Genomic DNA, 24,734 nt, shown 5'->3' with positions numbered 1-24,734 from the left:
GTTGGGCTCCTCGTGCTGGAGCTGACAGCTCCGGGGAGCTGCTACTCAAGTTTTGGGATGGAGCATCTCAAACTCCATCAGTCGAATTGCTGCAAGTGAATGAGAAGAATCTCATTCACCCAGCTGGATTGACTGGGTGATGTAAAACCTGCAGCCCCACTTTCCCTCTTGATAATGGCAAACTTTTCCAAAGGTTAGCTGCTCCAGGTTACTAATCCTCTCTGAGGTAGGTAAGGCATAAGGTGCGTGAGAACCACCTCTGCACCCTGGCCTTGCAGCAGCACAGCTCTGGCCATGGGCTGAGCTGCACAAGGGCCGCAGCTGGGAAAGAACTCACTGGGAGCAGCAGCGAAGCTGAGGGGGCAAAATGCATTTACCTGGGTCCTAATTTGACCAGAATGTGGTGCTCCAGACCACCACCTCAGTGAAAGCCTGTAGCTGTCAAAGAGTGGCTGAAATGAGAACAAAAGAGGGGATGAAAACAGAGGGGGAAGGACAATAATTTGAAGAAGAAAAGCTTTAAAGGAACGAGAGAAATACACAATATTTTTGCAGTCCTCTTCCTCCCAGTGAAGTGCCTCAACAGTTGGATTTAAAACCACGCACTGTTTATCAGAGCTCCCCTGCTGGTGCCTTTTTATTAAAAGAAGTATATTTTTACTTGATGCAATGCATGTAAGTCAGAGTTGTGGTTGCTGTCACAAGAGCTGTTTCACAGGGAGCGAGAAACCACCAACTTTCATGACACTTCAGCAGCTGAAGGTGCATCCTTGCGCCCAGCCTTGGGCTGCCGCTGAGGCCCTGCAGGGCGCAGGGTCTGTCGGGGCGGTGGTGTCCGGAGGGGCGGCTGGTGACACCGCTGTCCCCCGCGCTCCCGGGGCTCCGCGCCCCCCGCGCTGGTGCCGCCCCGTCGGGCGGGGCGGGGCGGGGCTGGCGCATGCGCGCTGGGCAGCTCCGCCGCCTATAAGTGCGGGCGCGGCGCCTGCCTCAGCGAGCGGCGGCGCGGGGAGACGCCGGACGGGGCGCACCGGGGCAGGGCGGGCTAGGGCGCTCGACACGCTCCGTCGGTCGGAGGATCGCGCCGTCCCTCGCCCATGGGCGCGGAGGAGGGCGCGGGCCGGGCGGGCGCGGCGCGGCGGCGGGGAGCGAGAGGCGAGTAGCGGCGCCCCCCCGCCTCTCCGCGCCGCTCCGCCGGTGCGCCCCGGCGGCCGCTCCGCACCCCGCGGGCCGGCCCCGGGCATGCGGCGGCGGCGGGACCCGCGGCCAGAGTCCCCGCAGCGCGGCGGCTGGCTGCCCCGGGGGGCCGGGCGGCGCTGCCCCGGCGCGGGGGGGCTCTGACGGAGCGGCCGCCCCCCCGGAGGCGCCATGCGGGGCTGGCTGCTGCTGGCGGCGCTGGGCTGGCTGCTGCCGGCGGGGGCCGCGGCCAGCGGCGAGTACTGCCACGGCTGGCTGGACGGGCAGGGCGGCTGGCGGGACGGCTTCCAGTGCCCCGAGCGCTTCGACGGCGGCGACGCCACCATCTGCTGCGGCAGCTGCGCCCTCCGCTACTGCTGCTCCAGCGCCGAGGCGCGCCTCGACCAGGGCGCCTGCGACAACGACCGGCGGCAGGGCGGCGGCGAGCCGGGCCGCCCCGGCAAGGACGGACCCGACGGCGCCGCAGGTGAGGATGGCCCCGGCACGGCGAGGATGGCCCGGGACTGTCTCCGCGGGTTTGCTGGGAACTTCTTTTCCTCCCCTGTCCCCCCCTTGTCGCCGGTTCCCCCCTCCGTCGAGTCGTGGGGCGGGACGGATGGAGTCGGAGCTGGCCAGGTCCGGCGGCGGCTCTTACCGGCACTCCTACAAGTGCCCAGGCTGAAGGGCTGCCTTTTCCCGCCCCTGCTGGTGGAAATCCCGGCCGCGTCTGTGTCAGAGCAGGTGACACCGCTCCCCTGAGCCCCGGGCCAGCCGTCTCGGCCTGGCACAGCTCTGCCGCCGCTTGGAACGGGCTCCGCAGCCCCGGCTGAGCTCCCCATTCAAAAGGAAAGGAAAAATGAGACAACCGCTATGAGCAGATCAGAAAAAGTAACAGGATATTTCAAAAGGACTCTGGCTGGTCCCCACTGTAATTGTGTATGTTCTTTCAGCTCAGATATCCCCACTTAGGACTGGTTTTACAAGATTGAATTTCAAGGATAAACTCAAGTCTTTCTGCTGCTGTTTGAAAAAGCCCCGGTGGCTCCCCAGCACCCTTGCTGCCATCCCCACATGCTGAGTGCGGGAGAAGTAGCCTGAAGTGATGTTATAATTGGGACAGATTTACTCTTGGAAAACTTGCACATTACAGTGTAGAGCAAGTGTGTGCACCTGCTCAAGAGCTGCTGTAGCGCCAAGCGCGGAAGTGGAGATAATGTTTTACAGCCTTTTGTTTAAAAGTGCTAGAATGATGGAAGAAAAGTGGCCTTTTGGTTATAACTTGCTTCATGTAATCAGCTGTGCAAGGAAATATTCTTACTTGAGCAGTCAGATAACCCCCCTTTGCAGCTCTGAGAACAATGCATTTTTTAACAATTAATTTTTTTAATTAGTATTTATTGCTTTGCAGGTTTGAGAGCCATTGCCCTGTGCTGGCACTGATTAACTTGCAGGTCATTAGCAGTGGCTGCCTTAGCAGGGTCAGACAGGGTCAAGCAGGGGTCTGTGCTCCTGCCTGAGTCTTGGAGCTGCCAGGTTTTGGTGGAAATGATGAACTCCAGGCATGTTGCTGGGAGCATTCACAAGCACTGAAGGGAGACACCTTCCCTTTGTGATTCCTGGATATATCCATGCAGACTTCTTACTGAGGCTGAGAAAATAAGCTTTTTCCCTGGGAATGCAGAATGGATGAGCTCAGTTGGATAAAGCTTGGTGCTTGTAACCCCAAGGTTATGGGTTTGATCCCTGTATGGGCCAGGCACTTGAGAGCTGAACTCAAGAATTCTTGTGGGTCCTTTCCAACTCAAGTGTATTCTGTGGAATCTGTACCTATAGCCCAGATTCTTTCAAGGATGGTGTTTACCATCCTTGGTGGCTCTTGATGCCACCAATGAAGCATCATCCGTACTTTCTGCTCCCACCCTCAGTCCTCCTGCCCTGATGTCCCTTCATTCAGCCTCACAAGGAGTGATGCTGCCCCTCTGCTGGTAGGCTTTGGAGCATGGTGCTGTCTGTGCACCACCTGCTCTGTGGTCTGTCCCTAAACCCAGGGCTGAAGTGCAGAACAGGTGGACACTCACCCCAGCGCTGTGAGGTATCAGAGCCCCTGTGACTACTGTCTGGTCACTGCCTGGCTGTCTCCCTGTCCCAGCAGGCTGACAACAGCCAGAGTGGGCTGGTGATGGGGAGGGATGTCATGTGGCACCAGGGTTTGACTACTCCATGATCCTGAGCCCTCAGCAGGGATCCTGCCCCACAGTGTCTCCCTTAGGCACTGTTCAAACCCAGCAGTAGCTTGCCTGATTCTTCTGGTAGGGCATATTGGAGACTCGATTTGATGAAATGTGGAACAGTGGTTGATGTGAACTAGAGCACCATCAACAGGAGGGATATTTGAGCCATTGGGTTTAGCAGTCCTTTTCATCATTCTGGTATAAAACGCTCTGCTCATATTGACCTGTGCTGGGAAGAGGTGGGCTCTGCTTGGGTGAGGGGGGACTTCTGCTGGAGCTGATGAGGTTTGTCCTTGGCCCTCAGTGACAATGTTCTCCTTGCTGTTGCAGTGCCCATCTACGTGCCATTCCTTATCGTTGGATCCGTGTTTGTCGCCTTCATCATCCTGGGCTCGCTGGTGGCAGCTTGCTGCTGCAGATGCCTGCGGCCCAAGCAGGAGCCCCAGCAGAGCCGAGCCCCTGCAGGCACCCGCCTGATGGAGACGATCCCCATGATCCCAAGTGCCAGCACCTCCCGGGGCTCCTCTTCCCGCCAGTCGAGCACTGCTGCCAGCTCCAGCTCCAGCGCCAACTCTGGGCCCAGAGCCCCACCGACGAGGTCCCAGACCAACTGCTGCTTGCCAGAAGGGACCATGAATAATGTCTATGTCAACATGCCCACGAACTTCTCGGTGCTGAACTGCCAGCAGGCCACGCAGATCGTGCCGCACCAGGGGCAGTTCCTGCACCCACAGTACGTGGGCTACGCTGTGCAGCACGACTCGATGCCGCTGACCCCGGTGCCCCCGTTCCTGGACGGCCTGCAGAGCGGCTACAGGCAGATCCAGTCTCCCTTCCCACACACCAACAGCGAACAGAAGATGTACCCAGCTGTGACTGTGTAGAGCTGACACCTGCCCCTCCCCATCCCCACCCAGCCGATTTTAATATCTGAACTGAACGGAGGAGAAGTACTTCCTTGGAACAAAGCTCCCAGAATGCCACTTGTAAATAATTTTGAAAGGCTCATGCATGTCAGACAGTGTTTATAAACCATTTATTTTCATCAGGGTCTGTTGCCAGGAACTGTAAGGATGATATCTTGGAATTAACGTTGCCAGATACGCTCTCATTCCAGCGTGTGATTTACGGCGGCGAAGGATTACGCTGGAACTGCATATGTATTTGAGATCGCTGTACTCGTGAGATAAATGTTGGAGCCGTTAAGTGCCCTTCAGGTATGACATGGTCACAAGTATTTGCCTAATTAATTCGCAGAAAGAGTTTTGTTACACTGTACAAGACTGCAGTACTTAGAAACCTCTCTGCTCCCAGCTCCGTAATGACATTTCCCATTGCTTTACAGACAATCACAACTGAGAGCCAAACAGTGCAATCCCTTGTGTGCTGGGTGCTAGTATCAGCCCTCATGGCTTCTTACACACACCCTCTTTGGGGTAAAATGCCACCAGAGGCTCGGTCTTGCCAAGACCAGTTTTTCTTGTATTATGTAGGAATTAGAAGAGTGAATTATTCTGCTCTTCTTTCCAGTGCACTTGAAACCCTTCTTGATTTGGTTTTGTCTCAAGATCAGGACCCAGTAGTGGTTTGCACAGACTTTATCTTTGTGAATGGTTTTACTGTAACCAGGGTACGAGGTGCTTGCTCTTTGTGACACTCAGCAAAGTTTTGGTACTGCTGGCAGTGTCTGAGCTGAAACTGCCCTGGCAGAGAAAGGTCAGACTGTGATTCCAAACATGCCTGATTTAACCTCACTTCACATGAAACTGTGTGAATGCCCACAGAGGTGTCAGCCCCAAACCCTGCTTGCATTGGAGTCTGCCTGTAGGAAAATTGAGTTTATCCTGTCCTCTGCAAGCCCATTCTGAGTCCCCTGCCCTGCCCTGCCCTGCGGGAGGGGGAGAGTGTTACACAGAACCCAGCTGGGATGTGATGGGGTTGGTGGAGGTTTGAAACCCACCCTCTTTTCCTCTTTACTTGTGGGGCAGGGGACTAGGAAGGCACAGCTGTATTTAAAAATAAGGATAAAGGCCAAACCAAAGGACAGTGGTGCTTGTGGTGCCACAGAGGACATGGAGGTGGTGAGATGCAGACAGGAGGGACACTTTACACTGGAGCTGTTGGCTCCATCCTGGTTTGCTTTATCTGGGGAAAATCCCTCTCCATGTTGGGGAGGCAACAAATAATCAGATCACTCTAATTATAATATATCACCCCAAATGTAGCAAACTAAGGCTGGTTTTGTCTCTTAAAAAAGTGTAGTCTCTGTATTTCTATCCATTTGTTCCTCAGCCAAAACAGTGCAACAGGAGACTCGAGGCTCTGTACAAACCCTAAGCAATTACTGTAACCAGACCAGTGATGACAAAAGGTTTCTTACTGTCTGATACTGTATCAATATGTAGCAATAACTGTGATGCTGTGTTTTGTATGTCTGCTTTTAAATGACACACAAGGTGCAGACACATTGCCAAATCCAATGGTTTACTCATGAACACGCCACACACAGGCAGTCTGCAGCAGGCAGAAATGGTTTGGCCACCAACACAGGGAAATGAATAGGTAACTTATCCCAGATCTGTTGTTCCTGGCTGCGATCACCCAGTCAGTGTGCAGGAGCTGGACAGAAAGGTTGGTTTGCCAGACCTGGCTGCCTCTCCCCCAGGCTGGGTGTCTTTGGGAAGGCAGCACCTGGCTGCTGGAGGTGTTGGATGCTGCCCTACTCTGCCCACCCAGCTCGGGGATCTCAGGGCAGTGGGTGCTCCAGAGCTGGGTGCTGCCAGCCTTCTGAAGGACCCCCTGTGCCCTCTGTTCTCTGGGGTGTAGGTCCTACCTGCCCACGTTGCAGTGTGGTCACGCTGGCCTTCCCAGGCTGAGCTGGCCTCAGGCACAGGGGCAGCTGCTGGTGGTTTCCCCAGGAGCAGGAGGTGCTTGGCCCGGGTGAGCCCTGGCCAGACGAGCAGCTCCTCCTGTGGTCCTGACTGTGCCCAGCTGTGAACCAAGTCAGCTCCCCCTGTGCACTCACTGCCTGCCTTGCACTGGCCCTGGCAAGGACACCTCCTCTGACCTATGAAATTCAGGTGAATCTTTGTATATTGTTTACTTGTTTAAAAAAAAAAAAAAGAATAAGTTAAATTTAAGTCTGTAGAAATTAATTTACAACTGAAGGCAGAGAAACCGGAGTTGTAATAAAAGGAATTTTGTGAGATGTGGTGTTTTTTTAATGTCATGTACAATAATGTAAAACTAATGTTACCATTTGATATAGCTTTTAAATCTCTGAAAGAGCACTTGCTTTAAAGTGTTTCTTACAACTGAAGAAAAAAGCCTCCTTTGTTTCATAATAAATACTTTATGGTGTGACTTGGGTTTTGTTTGCTTTATCATAGGTTTTTTTTTGTCAGTTAATGCTTTGTTTTCCTGTGACTACAAAAGCACATCTGACCAGCTCACTTCTCCAGACTGGCAAAACCAAAAGTTTGGACTTTTTGCTGTGTTTTTAAACAGTAACTGTAAACCAAACAATTTACATGGCTGAACACTTTTCCAGTGGGGCATGTTCAGAGGGGGTGTGTTTGGAAAGAAAGGGTGCAGGGAGATGGCATCTGAGCATCAACTGAGGTGAGGATCCCTCACTTCCTGGTGGCCACAGGGCTGGCTGGGGAGCAGTACTGGGAGCAGGATGGGCCAGAGGCTGTAGACCTATCAAGGTCTCTCTTTCCAAAGAATGCCAAATGCTCTGCAGCATGTAGCATTTTCTGAGGATTTTGGGTTCTATTGGATTCACAGCTACCAGCTGAGCATTTTGAGTGTGTAACTCAGTAAGTGGCTCTGCTGCTCCCACTCCCCTTTGTATGGAGACCCTTCTTGCTTGGGCAAACTCCATCCTCAAAAGTGAGACCAAAACCAAAGCCCTGTTGTGCCAGGGAGCATAGCTGAGTCTGGGACAAGGCCACTTGGCTTTCCTGGTGTTTGTTCCCTCCTGCTGCTGGTGATGCTGGCACTGCACTGTGTGGGCAGACAGGTGGCTGGGGGAGCCAAAAGGACACGGATAGGAAATTGGGTGATTGTTGGATCTGCATGTTTATGACTCAGAAGTAGGAAAGAACAGTCTAATTAAAACATAGCCTTGGACAGGCTGTACGTGGCACATTCCAAAATGCCACAGCTTCCTGGTGTTTGGGGGAGGTCAGGTAGCGTGGCTGGAAGCAGAAAGCTGGCAGGGAAGGAGGGAGTCAGCCATGGCTCAGGGCAGATGTGCTGAGGTGACAAGTACTGCACAGCAGGAGAGGCCAACAATTTGTGTTAAAGCTTTTTCTTGTATTTTTAAGTGCGGAGTTTCTTTGCCCTTGGCACTTGTTTTCGTGTCGTGTCGTGCCAGAGATGGTGTGCACAGCAAGCCGTGGTGAGGGTGGGGAGAAGCTGGCAAATCCCACACAGGCTGGGCTAGCACTGGTTTGCCCTGAGCACACACCACCAGGCTGGCAGTGTCCTCACAAGACGACCCGAGGGCACAGTGGTGCTCTGAGGTGGCTGTAGGCAATCCCAAGCCCAAAGCACTGAGCCATGCAGGGAACAGCAGGGAACCATTGCCAGTGACAGGATCCTTCCCAACACACACCTGGAGAAACACTTTGAAATGTCACCTCTTGGCTGGGCACGGTCAGGGGACAGAGCCTCTCACAGGGGTTTGCATGCCCTGTACAGCTGTCACCAGCTGTGCCTCAGTTACCAGGGGACAGTGGAGGTTGGTGCAATTCAGGGCCAGTTGCTCACATGTGGCCCATGATGCCCACGGGAGAGAGAGCCAGGAGCAGGTCTCAGCTCAGCACATTAACCTCAGCACCTCCCTTGCAAAATATCTCATTTGCTGCTCACTTTTGGTCTTGCTGGAGCTCTTCTCCCTCTAGATTTTCTGCTTTTCTGCTCTTTTCCTCCCACTGAAGTTATTACTAAATATTATTCCCCACATGTATTCCCTTCTATTTTTCCAGGCTGAATTTCATTTTATTGTTTCCTCCTTCTATTTCCTGCTTCTTTGTAGGTCCTTTTGTAATATTTCTCTGTTCTCAGTGGGGTTTGCAACATTTTCCTGCCCAGGATCACTTGCAAATGGACTGAACAAATCACATAAGCCTGTGCCACCCCTTCTCCCCTTCCCCATCTACACTGAGTGGAGCCAGTTCCATGAGCCCCTGACCTCCCTGGAGGCTCACAATGTCCCCTGTCCTGTAGCAGAGCATTTAATCCTTGTGACAGTATTTCTGTGCAACATAAACAGCCAGAAAGCACTGGTCACTGGTGCTGTAACACCAGTTACAGTGTGTTATATGCCTCAGCAATGGGGATATGTCCATCATACTGGATGTGTGTCACAAAGTACCAGCGTGGGCTTTGGAGAGAAGGCCTCACGTGACCAACACTGTGGTGTGGCTGCTCTGCACCAAACACTAAAGTGCTGGCCTGTGTGCCCCAAGGCCTGGAGATGAGGTTGGCACAGGTGATGTCACAGCATCTTGAGTTGTGCCAGTGTCCCCATCTCCTGGGGGTGATCCAGTCCTGGACACAGCTTCCCCCCACCATCCCCGGGGAGCCACTAGCCCTGGCACAGGGATGGACTTTCTCTTCCTGCTGCAGAGATACCTCTTCCTGTGCCAACACTTAGAGGTTTTGTGATTTGCCCACAGAAATGTCCTAATTGCTTGGCTTAATTTGTCCTTTATACCTGGAACATCTCAGCACACTGACCCAATCCTAGGCCTTTTTTCACCTGGCTTGAGACCCTGCACTTCTCACCTTCTCCATGCTGGCTTGTTTACAAAGTCTCCCTGGCCCTCATGCCATTTCCATCTCCTGATTGTCCCTGCTGAGCCAGACCTCTCCTGTGGACAGCTGTGCTGGATGAGAACATCTGGGACATCGGGTTCATGAGCAGAGACACAGCTCCATTTGGAAAATACCTTAAAATGCCACTTAAAATCATAGGTGGCATCTTCCAAATACCAAGAAGAAGGCAGCAAACATTCTGCTAGGCATAGCTGAAAAGTTGCTAGGTGTGCCAGAGGCCGAGTGTCCCCTTACTCCCTGATTTTCATTAGAAGAGAGGAGAGAAACCCCTCTGGAGTGTAACATGAGTCACAGCTCTCAGATTGCAAGTGCCTCCAGCATTGTACTGGACGCTGTCTTTGTCGAAAGAAAGTTAGTTTGCTTTTTTTAATATTAGTCAATTTTGGTGGTTATTTTTGATACAATGAAGCATGCAGGTAACAACTCAAAAGAGTCACTTTTGGCACTGGGTGAGGCTTAGTGAGCACATGCATCTCACCGAGGATACACATTGTTTCCCATTTGCATTGCCCATAACACATCAGGAAATATAAAAACTCACCTGAAACCTTGAAATCTTGTCTGCCATCACAGGCTGTTGCAGACACCTTTTAGGCTTACAATAGCAAAAATAGGTTTCAAATCTTCAAGAGAGAATAGCAGTAACATCTTTCTCCTAAACACAACAGTCCTCTACTTTCAAGTAAGTTGTCCCTTATCGGGTGTTATCAGTCCTTAAGAAAACCTCCAGCGAAATGAAGGCAAACAGTGATACCTCAAGCTGAAAAATGCTAATTCAAAAGGTAAGTTTCTTTCCATCAAGCCTTCCTCATGTTTAATGCTGAACCAGCTTAGGGCGCAGCCCACCCTGGTTTGCCTCTAGGTTAATTTGAAAACAAAAAAAGCAGGATGGCACTACTTTGGATCCTATTGATACTATTAAACTGGGGCAAGTGAGCATCATGTCAGAATGCAGTAATAATCAGCAATTAAATAAAACTACTTCTCTATCCCCCTTCCAAGATACTCAGCAGCTTCACAGGGTCATAAAAAAACTGGCTGTATTGGAAAGCGCCTTAAAGATCATCTAGTTCTGACCCCCTGCAGGAGTGACGCCTTCCACTAGACCAGGCTGATCAGCACCCCACCCAGCCTGGCCTTGAGCACTTCCAGGGATGGGGTAGTTAGGTTTCCTCCCTTCCTTCAGGTTTAGAAAGAGCTTTGAAAGCTGACAGGGGCAACGTGGCAGAGTGTTTGATACTGCTGGTGCAGAGCCCAGCTGAGCTGAGCCACAGACTTCCCAGAGCTCGATGGTGCTGCAGATGCTGGCACCAGGGCAGGCCTGACGTGCTGCAGCAGGACAAGATGAGGATGGCAGTGTGTTGTGCAGCCCCTGCTGTGATTTAGTACCCAAATAGTAAATATTGGCTTATGCAGCTGCTAATTCCCTCAATATTGCTTTTGAGAGACACAATCCTATTGACTTCACACATCAGACAGTCCATGCATGATTGTAAATGTCTCGTTATGGGGTGGGGGGGGGAACGATTCTCAGTTTACATTGCTGCAAACCAAAAGCAACTGCTGTGGATCTACTGTGCAGTCAGCATCAAGCTCTCAGTTTGAAAGCTGAAGTGCCACCTTCACTGTGTATGGGCAAATACATAATTTGTCATTCCACAGGATTTATTAACAGCTATGATAGCAGTAGGCAGCTCAAGCTCTGATACCAGGCACAGCCAAATGAGCTGGAACTAGGATCACATTGTAGTTTTTCATGGACTGAGGTCAGTATGAGTGAGCTTGCATATTCCTTCCATGGTGTGGGAAAAGGAAGGAGCGAGATGGACCAGTACAATTACAAAACCAGCACAATTACAAAACCAGCACAATATACAAACCCAGCCTACAGTCCCTTTCTTCCAGTCTTTTTCTCCTGAGGAGCTGGAGGTTGCTCCTGCTGCCTGTACTGGATACCAGCAAGTGCCAGCAGCTCCACAGGACCAACAAAGCAGGTTTCATTTACTGGACAACTGTGTTGGACATTTTGATGAGGCTGTAGGTCAGTGCCAGCTGAGCCATCAGACAAGGTGGCTGTGAGAGCTGAGGCTCCCAGACTGTCCACTGCAGGATTTCAGTGCCAATCTGCCCTGAAGGCTTGCAGCTTCTTCACTCAAGGGCTGCTTTGTGTGACCCAGGAAGCTCAGTGCCTCCACCCCTCTGACATGACACCCTCACAGGGGCAGCACCAAATACCAAGGGAAATACAGAGGGGAACCAGAACCACCTCTTGGACCATCACCCCACTGTCCCTTAGAGAGTCATGGAACAAAAACACAACATGAGATCCCTTCCATCAAGCTTCCTCGTTATTTCTGAGATTTCTGAGGACTGCTGTTTGAGCTCCCAAAAGCTGGGGGATCTCAGAGGCACAGGGCTGTGCTGGAGGGAGGGCTGGTAACCGGGTACTGCCACAGCAGCACTCACTAAAAGGGATTATGTTTCTGAAATCTTCTTGCTTAACATTCCTCAGCTGGACCTTTCTCAGTTACACTTTCATTTTTTAATGCTCCCATTTCAGACTTGAGCATTAATCTACAGGTTTAGGGACTTTGATTCTTCTTTGTTCTGGTATGAGGCACCAAAGACTGCCATCAACAGACTCAGCAGCTGCTCCAGCAAATATTTGGCTCTGGGATATGAGCACTAGGCTCTCTCACAGCCTTGCCTGTCAAACTGTTAGAGGGAAAGTCTCTGAGGTGATTAGTCAACCAATATATCTAATAAGGGGTTTAAGCAGCAATCCATTATGTTTAACAATTCTGAGAATCATTTCCCTTTTAGTGCGCTGTACAAGAGATGACAGTGGAGGGAGAAGTTGGCTGAGCATCCAATTCTCCCACCACCAACTGAATAAGGCTTATTTACATTTATCATCAATTTTACTTTGGCATAATTGATTGCCCAGATGTGTGAGGAGCTTTTAGACACAGCACAGTTCCTGCTTGCAGGCTGGGCTGCAGCTATGGAGGCCCAGGGAAGGAGCAGGCATTTGCTACAGCAAAACAGGGATACACAAGTTCATCCCTCTCTTTTTATTTCCCTGCAAAGGAAAATCAGAATCTGGTCTGGCTTTTGGGATAACAATGTTTTGAAATGTGCTCAAGCAATGACTTGTAAAGGGAAGAGGGGAGATTTGGCTTACACCTTCTTTTTGTTCTGTAATTTAAAAAAAATCCAGAAATAATTTGTTGTAAAAAAGTCTCTCTATGCTTTTAAAACTGGTTCTGCCAGCAATCTACTAGGAAAAAACCTATTCATCAACTTATAGCATCCTAAGGGAAAAAAAATTTACTCAAACTATATATAAATATGCATTTTGTTCCTGATAAAATCTGTTTAAGTTTCTATTAAGATTTGGACAAAAGGATCTATTTGCTAAAGCTCACACCCTTTCATTTTTGATAGGGATCTTACAGTGCATGTTCCCCATGGTCACCAAAAACCAAGTAACACCAACCTTTTCTGCAAATTTCACTTCGGCCATAACTTGAGTCCCATTCCCAACTCGGTGCACGAATGATGGCTTCGTTCAGGAGGGAGGATGCTGTGCCTTGAGCTGGCTGTGCCCTGAGGTCTGACAGCTCAGCCTCCCCAGGCTGAGCTGCTGATGCTCTCCGGTGTTCCAAGCCCCACTTCCCAGCAGGTCCAGCATGAAGGAGAATACATGGTAGCAGAGAGGATCACAGCAAGTGATCCCTGATGTGTGTGGTTGCAGTGCTGCTGGGGACAAGAGAGCCTTCGTGTGATGCTCCATGCTGCCACTCCTGCTTGAGGCAAGGGAGCTCCAGAGTTACTGCTCCAGCTCTGGCAACACCAGTGAGCTTGGCAACGTCAGCCAAGCACCACCAGCAGAGGGTAGATGGGATATTCTTGAGCAGGCAGAAGAAGGAGAGATCCTGTCCCTGTGCTCAGGAGGAACTCATCTGCCATGGTCTTGCCTCACCTCACACCTCGCTGCACCATCAGACACAAGAGCATGCATGCCCAGTGTTAAAAAAGCCTCTTGCAAATTTAGCTGCAAGTAAGGAGGCAAGGGAGGTTTTTCAGGGCTTAATTTTCCCCTGCTGTGTCTACGTGATTTAATTGGGACAAAAGATTTCCAAGCTTTATTTTGGTGAAGGCTTGGTGAGATCAAGTGTATTATTTGTAGAAGAATCTCTCTCCATCTAGCTTATATAAAAAGATAATTTTCCCCCTGGAGACACAATTCAAATACCACGTACCTGCCGTCAGCTCATCAGTACCATTCTTATTTTGCCATACTGGCCTTGTTGCATTTGGGGCCTGATTTGAGACCTATTAAAGGAACTCAAGCCTTGTTCTAACAACCAGGCCCTTAAAACACACCCAAAAGGCCATGAAAAAATAAAAATAATCCATTCAACAGCTTTGCAGGCTAAATCTCAAATGTATTTAACACTGAACTCTTGCTGCAAAGCTTGTGGGGGGATAAAACAAACAAGCCTCGGTCTGCTGGATTGCTTTAATAAAAGGTTTATTGGAAATATTTTTGTGCAGACATACAACAGTCAACAATGCTGTTCAAAGCTACAAATTGTCTAAGTTTTCTGAACCTTCTAAAAATACAAGTAAATGACCTTCATTTGTATTCAGTCTGGGAGGGAAACAAACTCCACTGTAATGCGATGCTGTATTTAAACTACCAGAGGACATTAATAGGACCTGAAAATGGTAACACTTCTAGAGGAAAAAACCCACACACCACTGCTGCTCTGCTGGGAGCCAATTAAACATCCCCCCACAGCATCACTCCTCTCTGCATATCCAGATTAAAACGTCCCCATCTGAAACAATATTTAAGCAATTCGAGTACAGATATGACAGACAAGCGGGCACATGACTTGGCTCGCTGATGAAAAAAGATGCTGTTAAAGATCCTGTCACTCAAGATGCTGAATACTTGACCTCCCAGTGCAATGGGCTGCACTTTGGGGGCAGGAGGAGGGACAGGGGGAGGTTTTCAAGTCAGACAACTCTTCCAGCACACACATGTACACAGTCCCAGAGGGCTTGGCTGCCTCATTGCTTTATAACTGGAGCCCTCTTTTTTTTTTAAAAAAAAAAAAAAAAAAAAGAGTTGAGCAACAACTTGAGCAACTTTCCAGTCTATGAGCTCTTGATAGTAAGAACAGCAAGTACCCTCATTCCCTTCCTGAATATATCATACAACATATCAACCAGAAGGGCAGAGGAGAGCATATGCACTGTCTCGTAAACTCCGTGTTTTCCAAGAAACCCTGCAGATGTTTTGAAATTGATTAATTTATGCCAAGACAACATCTGGAACATCTTCGCTGGAAAACCACCCAGTAAGGTAGCTAGAATTTAAAACAATCATGTCTTTCTGTTAATGTTGGCTTTTTCCCTTGGCTTCATTGCTCCATAATTACAAGGGTCCTGACCTTCCAGCTATGCATAGTGACAGTTTGGCAATATATTAACACTTTTCTTCATCATTAGACTTCTGAGTGACTGCCCAGAGCTGGGATTTCCCACACAGAATTTGTCATTTACCAACTTCTGTTTCTCTTTAGTAGCTACAAAGATGCTAAGGGAGAACGGACCCCTTGTGGCACACTTTAGGAGAACTTGTCTCACCTTCTTGGTACATAAAGGAAGGCTTTGGATAAATGCCAGCTACTTTACCTTCTGTCAATGCCACAAACGAGCAGGCCATGAACACAAATAAAACAACTCCTGGGCTTCACACACTATCACAAAGAGATCCAGGTCCCCAAATTAACAAGCCCCTTGCACTGCCCTGAGGGACAGGAACCGCCCAGGAGCAGCACCTAAGCAGAAGTCCCACTACTGCTCCATGATGGATTTTCAGTCAGGACTGAAATAATTTCAGTACTCAGTTCTGGTGGGTGCATGAGGCAAACAAGAGCCAGTAAACAATTAAGCAATCTTCATAACCCAGGAAACAACCTGCTAGAGCCAAAGTACACTAAGCAGGGGGCACTTCTGGCAGGGACTCGTTCCCTTTCTCCAAGCCCAGGACCCAACTTGGTACCAGAGAAACTCAGCTTCAAGAGGTAACAGTGCTTCACAAATTCTCAACTCAGCTCTCCTCCCTTCCCAGAGCCACAGGAAGGAACCAAAGAAATCAGCTTTATCACAGCTCTTCAAGGCTGCCTGAGGAATCCCTCCCCTCACTAACCTCTAACAGCAGCAATGGTCTTGGCCAATCTATTTTGTTTCCCAGTCCCTTCACCCCTCCAGACAGCTCAACCAAGAGCACATTCCTGGCCAGATAAACTCAGTCAGGCTGTCTAGGTTTCCTGCAGGTCACCGAGAAGCAATCACCTTTGGGATTCACTTGTGTGGCCAAGAAGCACAGGGCACTTTCTGGTTTTTATTTGCCAACAAAGCTCAAAGGCTCCATTAATCTTACTGCTGCAAATGGAAAAGGTACCCATATGGATTTATTTTGTTGTCACCTGTTGTACTGACCTATCTTGTGGCCTTCTCTGACACACAGCTCTGGTCACAGATGCTGAAAGGTAGTGAAGGCTCTCTTGGGTGTCTGTAGGATGCTGGGAAGAGATGAGTACAAGAATCCTTCCTGACAGGACAGAAAGGGTCCAGTTGTCTGGAGGCTGAGGAACATGCATGGTCAGTGTCACATTCTAGAAGCAAACTGTGACCCAGATACACCAGGTATAGCACAGACACAGCCAAACTCTCCTCTCAAACCCCTCAGGTATTTCACACCATCACCATTTCTTGTTAAACTCAACAGGACACACACAAAGAGCTCTTCTGCAAACTGATTGAAGTTTAAGGCATTGATATTGTGTGATGATTCAAAACCAAGGTAAAATATCCTCAGTGCTTAACACTAATGAGAAATCTGACAAACCCAAGGTGCTTCTCAGAGGCAAGCACCCGCTCAAGGGCTGCTCTGCTTCAAACCTGAGCTGTGAGAATTTCACTCCTCAGAGCATTTAAATTAAGTCATTATTTATAAATCCAAAGGAGAATGTAAATAGAGTATCACTAGTCTTCACTGATGACTGGAGGTAATGTGAAAACAGAGGATTTAGTGAGTTAGCCAAAAGGGCTAAATAAGCCTGCAGGACAGGGAAGTGTAAGGACTGTGCACCTCTTGGGCTCTTGGGTTGTGCATAGAGGGCCAAGTTGCACCCTGTGTAGCCACTGACCATGTCCCCACACTTCTCATATTAACATAAATAAAGCTTTCTCTGCTTTATTTATGACTTTATTATTATGCCTGTTTCCCAGCAAACACACTCCAAGTACATGCTGTAAAATAATGTAATCTTGGTAACAGAGGACTTCCCTGCAGCATCTGCTACGGGCTGCTGGCTGAGGCAGGGGAAGAGACTGCACAGTTCTGGCATGCACTAAGGGGTGTGTAGTCTAGTGAACTGCAGATTAGTGAGGCTTGACTGTTATCTTAATTTACAGCCCATATAGTTCATGTTAACTCTACACACATTTTTAGATACATTAGCAGCTTAGTTTGACCCAGATACTTTATTGGTTATTTGCCATTTCTCCTTGATAAGTTATTACTGACTTCCCATTCTAGCTCCCTACAGCAAGACCTGAAGCCTTGTCAAGGAAAAGAAAATGTCAACAGACCTCTCAGCAGTGCTCAGAGCAGCTCAGGCTCACACTCGCCAGCTTTAAATTGCTACTAGGCAATCATTAAAGGAACAGCAGCTTCTATGCAAGCTGCGATTACAGTGGTATAAAAAAGCAGCAACCAGAGCCAAATCTAATTCAGGAAAATCACCACTTCCAACTGAATATCCAAACCCATCTCCCTTTGGTCAGTGCAGAGAGCTGCTCAGGAAACCTTTTTCTGATCAGCTCTCGGTAGTTAAGTCTGGACAGTCATGCAGAAATGCCCCATTTCTTCTGCTCCAATACCCTGTCTAGTTGATAACATTTTCACACAGCACTTTCAAAGGCTGCTTGCATTCAAATGCTCCATGCATTTGCCCTAATGAACAAGGAATTCGGTTGATGCAGAGCAGCTGTCACCCTCCTTCTGCTAACACACCACCCGAATACACCTCATCATTGCTCATCAAGACGAGCAACCCCAACACCCAGTCTACAGCATATTACAATACATTAATTCCCGTAATGACTCCAAAGAACAAGAAGAATGCCAGGTCTTGACCTGGGTGGGTGCTACAGAATTAACTCAGCTAGAGATTAAGGCCATACAGTGATGATAAAGTCTGACCTGCTAGCCCCAGTGTCACATACTGTATAGCCCTGTGACAAATCCCATGTGCAATTCCCATTGAGCTGACAACCAACACACGTACCTCAGTCTAAGCCACCATTCACTCTAGGAAGGGTTTTTGTTTGTGACACACACTGACCTCAATTTACAGGGAGGTCAAAATGATACAGCCCATAGTCTGCACTAATAAAATAAATCACATCAGATGACAGCTGCTCCTCCCCAGCATCTTTCATTATGTTCTGTAAAATTTTGTTGCACTAAGTTAAGAACAGAAGAAACTCCAGGACCCCTTCTATTCTCTGCTTAACACATTTACTTGCCCTTCTTCATTATCCAAAGGCTTTTAAAAGTTTTTTTCTGCAGCCTCATGAAAAGCCTCCAAATTGTTTACATGCCAATGTTTGGTGTGTAGCTTAGAGTACAAAGACTAAGCTGATCTCATTTTGCCTTGGTGGGAAGTTAATTTTCCTTGTGTTTTTACAAAAGGAAGAAACAATTAGCAGTTCTGTGGAGAGGCTTACACTACACATTTCCTAAACAGATTTAGTTTCTAAATAAAAGGAAGTGTTTAACAGGTTATATCAGCATTAAGATTTAAAAGCTCCTGGGATTAGGTTTACTCCCCCGTTATTTATTCTCTACACTAGTATTTGTGCCTTTAAACAAAATTCATCTCCCAGAAAATACATACATCCACACTTGGCCCTTTGACATTCATGCCTATGGCAAAATTATTTGCACGTTTTCCTTATTGCGTAATTGTCTCATTATCACTGCAGAAAGAAGGCAGTGACTTTTCCCTCTGTGCCATCAGCCTAATCCAACACCAATCCTGACTGGTGCTGCAGGAGCAAAATTTGCCTTTTCTAAAATGGAAGGGGACTCCGAGCCTCTGTGGCATTGGAAATTGAATTACAGCACTTGAGCACTGGCATTTACTCACAACCCTTAAGGAAGATTAAACCAGTAGGCCAGGCTGGAGCTTTCCTTTCCTTTGCTAGACATAAACACTCATATTCAAATTGCTTTCGGATATATTTAAATCAATAAAAAAATCTGGATAACGGTCAATAGGGCAAAAAACAACGCCAACTTTTAAAATATACAGATGTAGTATATACATTAACCACGAAGCCTGGCTTAAACACAGCAGTATTTATACTATTCAGAAACGTGGCTTGGCGACTAAAATTAATAGAACTTGTCTGGAGGACAGCATAAGCTTTCTAAGAGCTCTTTCAGCTTTAACATGCCCCAGTTTTTGCCCTTTTTTTTTTCTTCAAAATTCCAATCTATGCAGCAGCACGCCTGTCCCACTGGCACAGCAAGGCCATGGAGCCAGCATTCCTTGCAGGGCTCCTGGGTCTGAGTGTTTCGGGAAGCCTGTTGATGGATCAGATCTAAAAGAGGGACTGGTTTGGCTGAACAAACAAACAGCAGGTCTTCCCTTCACAATGGCCAGCCCTGTGTGTGTCCATGTGTGTGCATGCACATGTGTAATCCCTTCCTGCCCTCCTCTGCAAACCTCTCAACTGGTCAGGGGAAGGCTTCTTCAGGGTCACATTATCAGCCTCCTATGCAGATGCACAGCTTATCAACAAAATATCTGACAAGATGGTCCCTTTAGAATTCTCACTGTTTTGTTCTACTGCTAAACTGGGAATTGGGTCATGGAGGGAAATCCCAGGCTACATTTGAAGTGCACATCCAAATACATCATGAAGCGTTATGAGGAGGCACCTGGTTGAGTTCATCTTTGTGTACAATGCCATGCACTCAAGACAGCTGCCCTGCCAAGCTCTGACTTCCACATCCTGGCTTTGTGAGTAAGCTATTAGTTGGGTTTCAGAAAGCTAAGATAGAACCCTAATAAATCCTGTAAGAGGGCAAGAAAGATTCTAAGTAATTGATTGCTATCTTTGTTATTCTGTCATTAGAAGGCAAAGAAGCATTTTTAGCTACAAACTGTGTTGCAATCAAAAATTTTACGCCGAATGGTCTGTTAAAAATTTCAGCCAAATTATTAAACAGTGAATACAAGAAGGAGTAAAGTCTGCATGCAGTCGTGTGCACTTAGTCTGTGTGTAACAAAACAGGAAATCTCAGCACCCCGTTCCAATTAAGCAAAGGCTGATTTCTCATGGAACATAAATTTTCTACTTTTCTCCCAGAACAACCTTATGCCAGTGTTTTAAATAGTGGTCAAACATTGTTTTTAATTTCACACCTCACATAGCACAGTCAAATGCTTCATAACAACATAAACAAAACTTTAGGCAGAGCTTTGCGACAGAAGTCAAACAATGATTTCCCCCCACAGTATGCACTCAAGGTTTGCAGGGAGAATACAGAAACTTGTTGGCTAAGGCCACAGAAATGAGTTCTCTGGTGTTTTGGCTGCTGCCACCAAACCTAGTCAAGAATGTGTTAACAGTGGATGCATTGATCCAAATCCCATTATTCCCACCACCCATCAAGTAAAGAATAATTTATTCTATTTCTGTTCTCCTTTTGGTTGTATCGTAGGATCGAACAACTTGCGACTGGGAAACAACACCGTGTTCTTCTTGAGAAAATGCATACCCATCTGAAAAAGCAAAGGAAGAAAAAAATATCAATCACTGGAGTCGAGCTCAAGGGCACAGATCACTTCTAGGAACCGTTTTAGGCATCACTGAAGTTACGTGATTGAGATTGCAACCATCTTAATTTCTGTGCTGTGCTTCTGACGCTCAGAGCTGTGCTACGCTGCCCAAGTGGCACAGAAAGGGTGTCTGCTGCCAGCTCTGTCCCTCTGCTCCCCTGCCCAGGCCAGGTCAGTGTACACAGTCACCACTGCCCTCTGAGTTAACCTAATAAGCCATAGATTGATTTGAACACACTCCCATAGTACTCCCACAGTGGCAGAGCTTCTTTAAAGGCTTACCAGAGAAGCTGAGATTTGCATTTTGGCTCAGCTCCTCTATGGTCTGCTTGGCATCAGCATCAGCAGTGTCTCTGGAGAAAGGTGGGAGTCTCTAGCCCACAACTGGATTTTTCTCACATCTTCCTCTTAACTCCCCTCAGGACTTTTTTTTTTAAACAAGTTTCCAAACAAATGACACCTCTCCATTCTCTTGGCCAGTCACCCATATTTTGCAAAGAGCAAACAAAATACATTCTGGAGGTTTCTATTTTGTCAATCCTGCTAGCTAGCACAATGATTTGGTCTCTCCAGAAACCACTCAGATGAAAATAGCCACGTGCCTGATTTCTTTTAAAGTAGTGTGGACAAGGCAAGTGACATTTCTGATAGCATCTGCAAAACACCACAATGCTGGTGAAACAGTCACAAAAGCTAATGGGCGAACACAGTGAAACAGCAGACAGATTTGCAGATGTGACCCCACAGAAAATTCCAAAGGGAAAACAATACCAAAGGACAGGAGATTTTTTGATGCCTTGAGTCACAAGCACAACAGGAAATCTTTGCCAGTAAGTGGAGGGGACTCAAACAGAAATACAGTCACATTGCTCCAGTCACATCTCCCTTGTTCAATGATTGCAGGACAGCAGGAATCAATCACCCCAGCATCCCATTTTATTTTCCCTGAGCAATTCCATGCCAATATACATACCACTACAGAGGCACAGGTTCATTTTTCCTGCCTCTAGCTACGGTTCACAGAATACATTCATGAAGTGCAAACAGTCTTTTGGAAAAAGGTACGTCCATACTGGATCATTGCAAAGGAAGTAAGACGCACAAAACAGGCTTTCATTTAAAAAAGGGTAGATTCACACTTAAACAAACACCTCCAGTGGGTTTGTTCCATGTGAAGGGCCAGCATCCTGTTAGCTTTTTTGGCTAAATTCTCCACGGATAAGTCAACTTGGTCAAAGACCACAAGTTTAAGCCCTAGAAGACTGAAGCCCATGTCCCGTTACCTGATTTGCATCGAGATGGCTTTGCTGTATTTACTTATCCATAGGATCATCCAGCGCAGTGGAGCCTTCAACTGCCATAACTACTGCATATCCAGCACTGAGCACACAAGTCAGCCCTGGGTATCATCTGCCCACGACCTGCTTATTCCCAGTGCTAGCTCAGGGCTACAGACAGCAAGGCAGCCCAATCACTCCACAATGCCAATGCAAAATTCAGTCGAAGAAACCTGGTCACCACCCTCACACCAGTAGAAAATGCCTTAATGCAGCAAGGAATTTCAGGCTAAAATGATCTGTGATTACGAATACCAGGGGTGTCCTTGCATCTTCACATCCTTCATCCATCCTGACCTACCAGCAACAAAGGTTTTGTATGTATGTCATGGGAAAGGCTGTGACCCCAAGGCTTCTCAGCTGAAGCTCAACATTTGGCAGCTCATTTAAGACTTTTCCTGTAGATCTCTATACAGGAAGATGAGTTCATATTACATTTTTCTATTCACATTACAATTAAAATTGAACTTCAAGCTGTTTAGGCAGCTGACTGTGCCGTCTGGAATCAAAATGCTGTGAATGCTTGAGTCCCATCCCCACTCCCCAGGCAGCTCTACATTTCCACTGTTTCCAGACCCCATCCAAAAAACAATGAAAGTTTCCATCTGTCAGTTACTACGGAACTTTCCGGAAGTTTGAACTTTTCCCCCAAGTCCAGTTTTAAAACCACACCTATGAGCCTGCTTTGGGAACAAGGCCCTCATTGTTCAGCTGTCCTGAAGCAGCCCAAGGAAGGAGTGCATTTCTTTGGGGCTTTCTGGTTCCAACCTACTCACCCTCGCAGAAGGAAGGACCTTTGTACTTGGAGACTTTCTGTTAAAGGAGGAAAGGGGCACTTCTCAATATCTGTCAGTGGGAGCTCATTTGTTAAGAGGAGATTCACGTTCTTATCAAATCTAAGGTTTCACTAGTACCAGATACTATCAGGCAATCTACTGAATTTTAAAAGCATCCTGTTGGGTTTTCTTAGAGCTTTGATATTCTATTAGTAGATCAGAATCTAGTCTCCCATTAGGTCTCTAATTTAACACACTCTTTTTCTGTTCACTGCAATGGCTATTCTGGTCTGTGCAATGCTGGACTACAGCAACCATCTCGATGGGTGTGCCTTGAAAACAGACAGCAACCCTGTGCAAGCTCAATGGCACTCTCATGGCCAACAGCTTCCAAGACCAGCACCAGGAAGCATCCAGACAGCTCTTTTAATTCCAGAAGACCTCCTCACGGAAGGACTGTCTACAGTTTAAGTCACTTCAGAGATTTATTTTAGAGGCCTTCTACTCCTTGCACTCTCCTCTGATACACCCAAATTGTCTGTCCTGGGATTTGTTTAGGCCAAACAGCAAGAGGGCAATTCTCACTGGCAACTCATCAGAACTCTCACCTGCTGCAGCATTTCACTAGTTCAGACTGAAGTGGTATTGTGGTTTAGTACAGTCCAAAACATAAGATGCATTGTTTTGTTTGCCTTGGAGAAAAATTCCCAGATTCAAATCCACTAAAACTTTTAGGGGGTTGGGGAGATGAGAAGATGTGAGGGACTTTTTTAAAATTTTTTTTAAATCTGTTTGTAGCTTCTTAGACAGCAAAACTCTCTCTGACATAATGAAAATCAACAGTGGGGTATCACTTGACCAGCCAAATTCTATCTCAGGCCAAACATTTGATTCTGCACAGTTTTTAAGGAGATTTGCTGTGATGTCACAGTTCACATTTACCAGTTAAACAGTGAATGCCAACTCAGCTTTGACTTTTCCAGCAACCATCTTCTATTTAACCTGCGAAAGGAATAGCTGCCTAAAATCTTAAACAGTTTGACTAATGCTTTCAGAACTAATTAATTTCTCTTCTGATAAACTATGCCTGTGTTTTTTTAAGGACCCAACAGGAATTCCTGACAAATGGTCCCACGTCTTTTGTCCCAGATACCAACTTACTCGTATTTGTATGTAGAAAATTGAGTCAGATGCCACAGCACCAAATTCTAAATCTAATAATCTAATTAATCCTATTTCTTTTTCTTAAGTTGACTTTAAAAGATTGCAACTCCACTTTACAGTCAACAAACACGTAGCTTGGAAAAAATACAGAATGTATATTATATTTCAAACACATGCAAGGTAAGAGGAAAGAGAGTGTAAAAAGCATCTCAAGTAGCTACCCTGTTGTTTTTCAAATAAAAATGCACCAGCAGAAAAGTGAAAGGAAGAAGGTGTCTGCTGGTGGAAAATAAATGGTGGGATTAGAGCCCTCAGCATGAACACATTATTATTATTTATTATTTGTCAGCCCCCATACTGTGAAACGAACCTCAGATGACAGGTGCTTTTTCTCCATTGATTAATAAAGTGCAAACCATATGCTCTGCATTCAGATTTACTCTATGAAATCACCATATTCTGTAATAGGAAGAGGGATTTTTTTGCTAGCATAGGAAGCCTGGGCCAAGTGCAGTAATCCTCACTCAGGCATGGCTATTGGCATTTCAGGTGGAGTTCTGCCAAAGTTGTACTTAATGGGAGCAGGACTCAGCTCTGTTTTTAAAGAGCATATTGAGACAAATTACAACATCAGCAGAGGCATTACAGGAGGGAAACTGCACTAGGGGATGCTGTGGGAATCTCCTTATAGATGGAAGGTACCCTCCCCATCCTCTGGGGGCTCAGGTGATACAGGTCAGTCATGCAGAAGGAAAGGGGAGGTCATGAGCCATCTTTATATTGACAGAGTTTGTCCAAAGGAGGTGCTACTTTCACAAAGTCACAGCAAAAAAAGACACGAACTTGGATGGAGACCTGGAGAAAACGTCACTGCAAATAAATCCTGTGAGGGAGAAATTTTGGAAATTATTACTGCTCCTTCCCTCCAGCGTGAGCTCCACATCAAGTTAAAGGGAAGGGTCCAAAGACACATCTGAGAGGAGCCTGGTAGCATTTCCTGCTCATTCTTAAGAGGTTTCAGAAAGCAGATGGCAAGGGAGAATGACCGATTTCACCAGGCACCTTCAGCAAGAGCTACACCAAGCCTGGGGGACAGCGTTGTCACCACTGTGTACAACATTGCCCTGAGATGCTTTTATGTTAGCACCTGGGCTTGACAACCATGTACAACTCTTCCACTAAAGTCTCCTGACAATGCCATCCACACAGGAGCTTCACACTTTTAAAATTTTTTTTTAAGTTTTCATAAACTTCCCAGAAGTTATACTG

At 47.3% G+C, this 24,734-nt stretch overlaps 2 protein-coding genes across 7 annotated transcripts in view; one reads left to right on the top strand and one right to left on the bottom strand.

Annotated features, from left to right (window-relative positions):
- Window positions 1-932: 932 nt before the first annotated feature.
- Window positions 933-6,767, top strand: SHISA2 (shisa family member 2). The gene is made up of 2 exons (XM_085062689.1): window positions 933-1,660; window positions 3,735-6,767. The coding sequence occupies exons 1-2, from the start codon at window positions 1,366-1,368 to the stop codon at window positions 4,286-4,288; spliced, it is 849 nt and encodes a 282-aa protein (XP_084918815.1). The 5' UTR covers window positions 933-1,365; the 3' UTR covers window positions 4,289-6,767.
- Window positions 6,768-13,771: 7,004 nt separating this feature from the next.
- Window positions 13,772-24,734, bottom strand: part of ATP8A2 (ATPase phospholipid transporting 8A2) — a 314,444-nt gene continuing 303,481 nt past the window's right edge. For all 6 annotated transcript variants that reach the window (XM_085062609.1, XM_085062619.1, XM_085062628.1 and 3 more), the window contains one exon: window positions 13,772-20,131. In XM_085062609.1, the coding sequence (XP_084918735.1) occupies window positions 20,034-20,131 (98 nt within the window). In that variant the 3' untranslated portion in view covers window positions 13,772-20,033. The remainder of the gene's footprint in view (window positions 20,132-24,734) is intronic.

This window comes from Lichenostomus cassidix, chromosome 1 (assembly GCF_008360975.1).
Source record: "Lichenostomus cassidix isolate B80296 chromosome 1, HeHo_3.0, whole genome shotgun sequence".
NCBI classification, from domain to species: domain Eukaryota; kingdom Metazoa; phylum Chordata; class Aves; order Passeriformes; family Meliphagidae; genus Lichenostomus; species Lichenostomus cassidix.
This window is presented reverse-complemented; position numbering and strand designations above follow the sequence as displayed.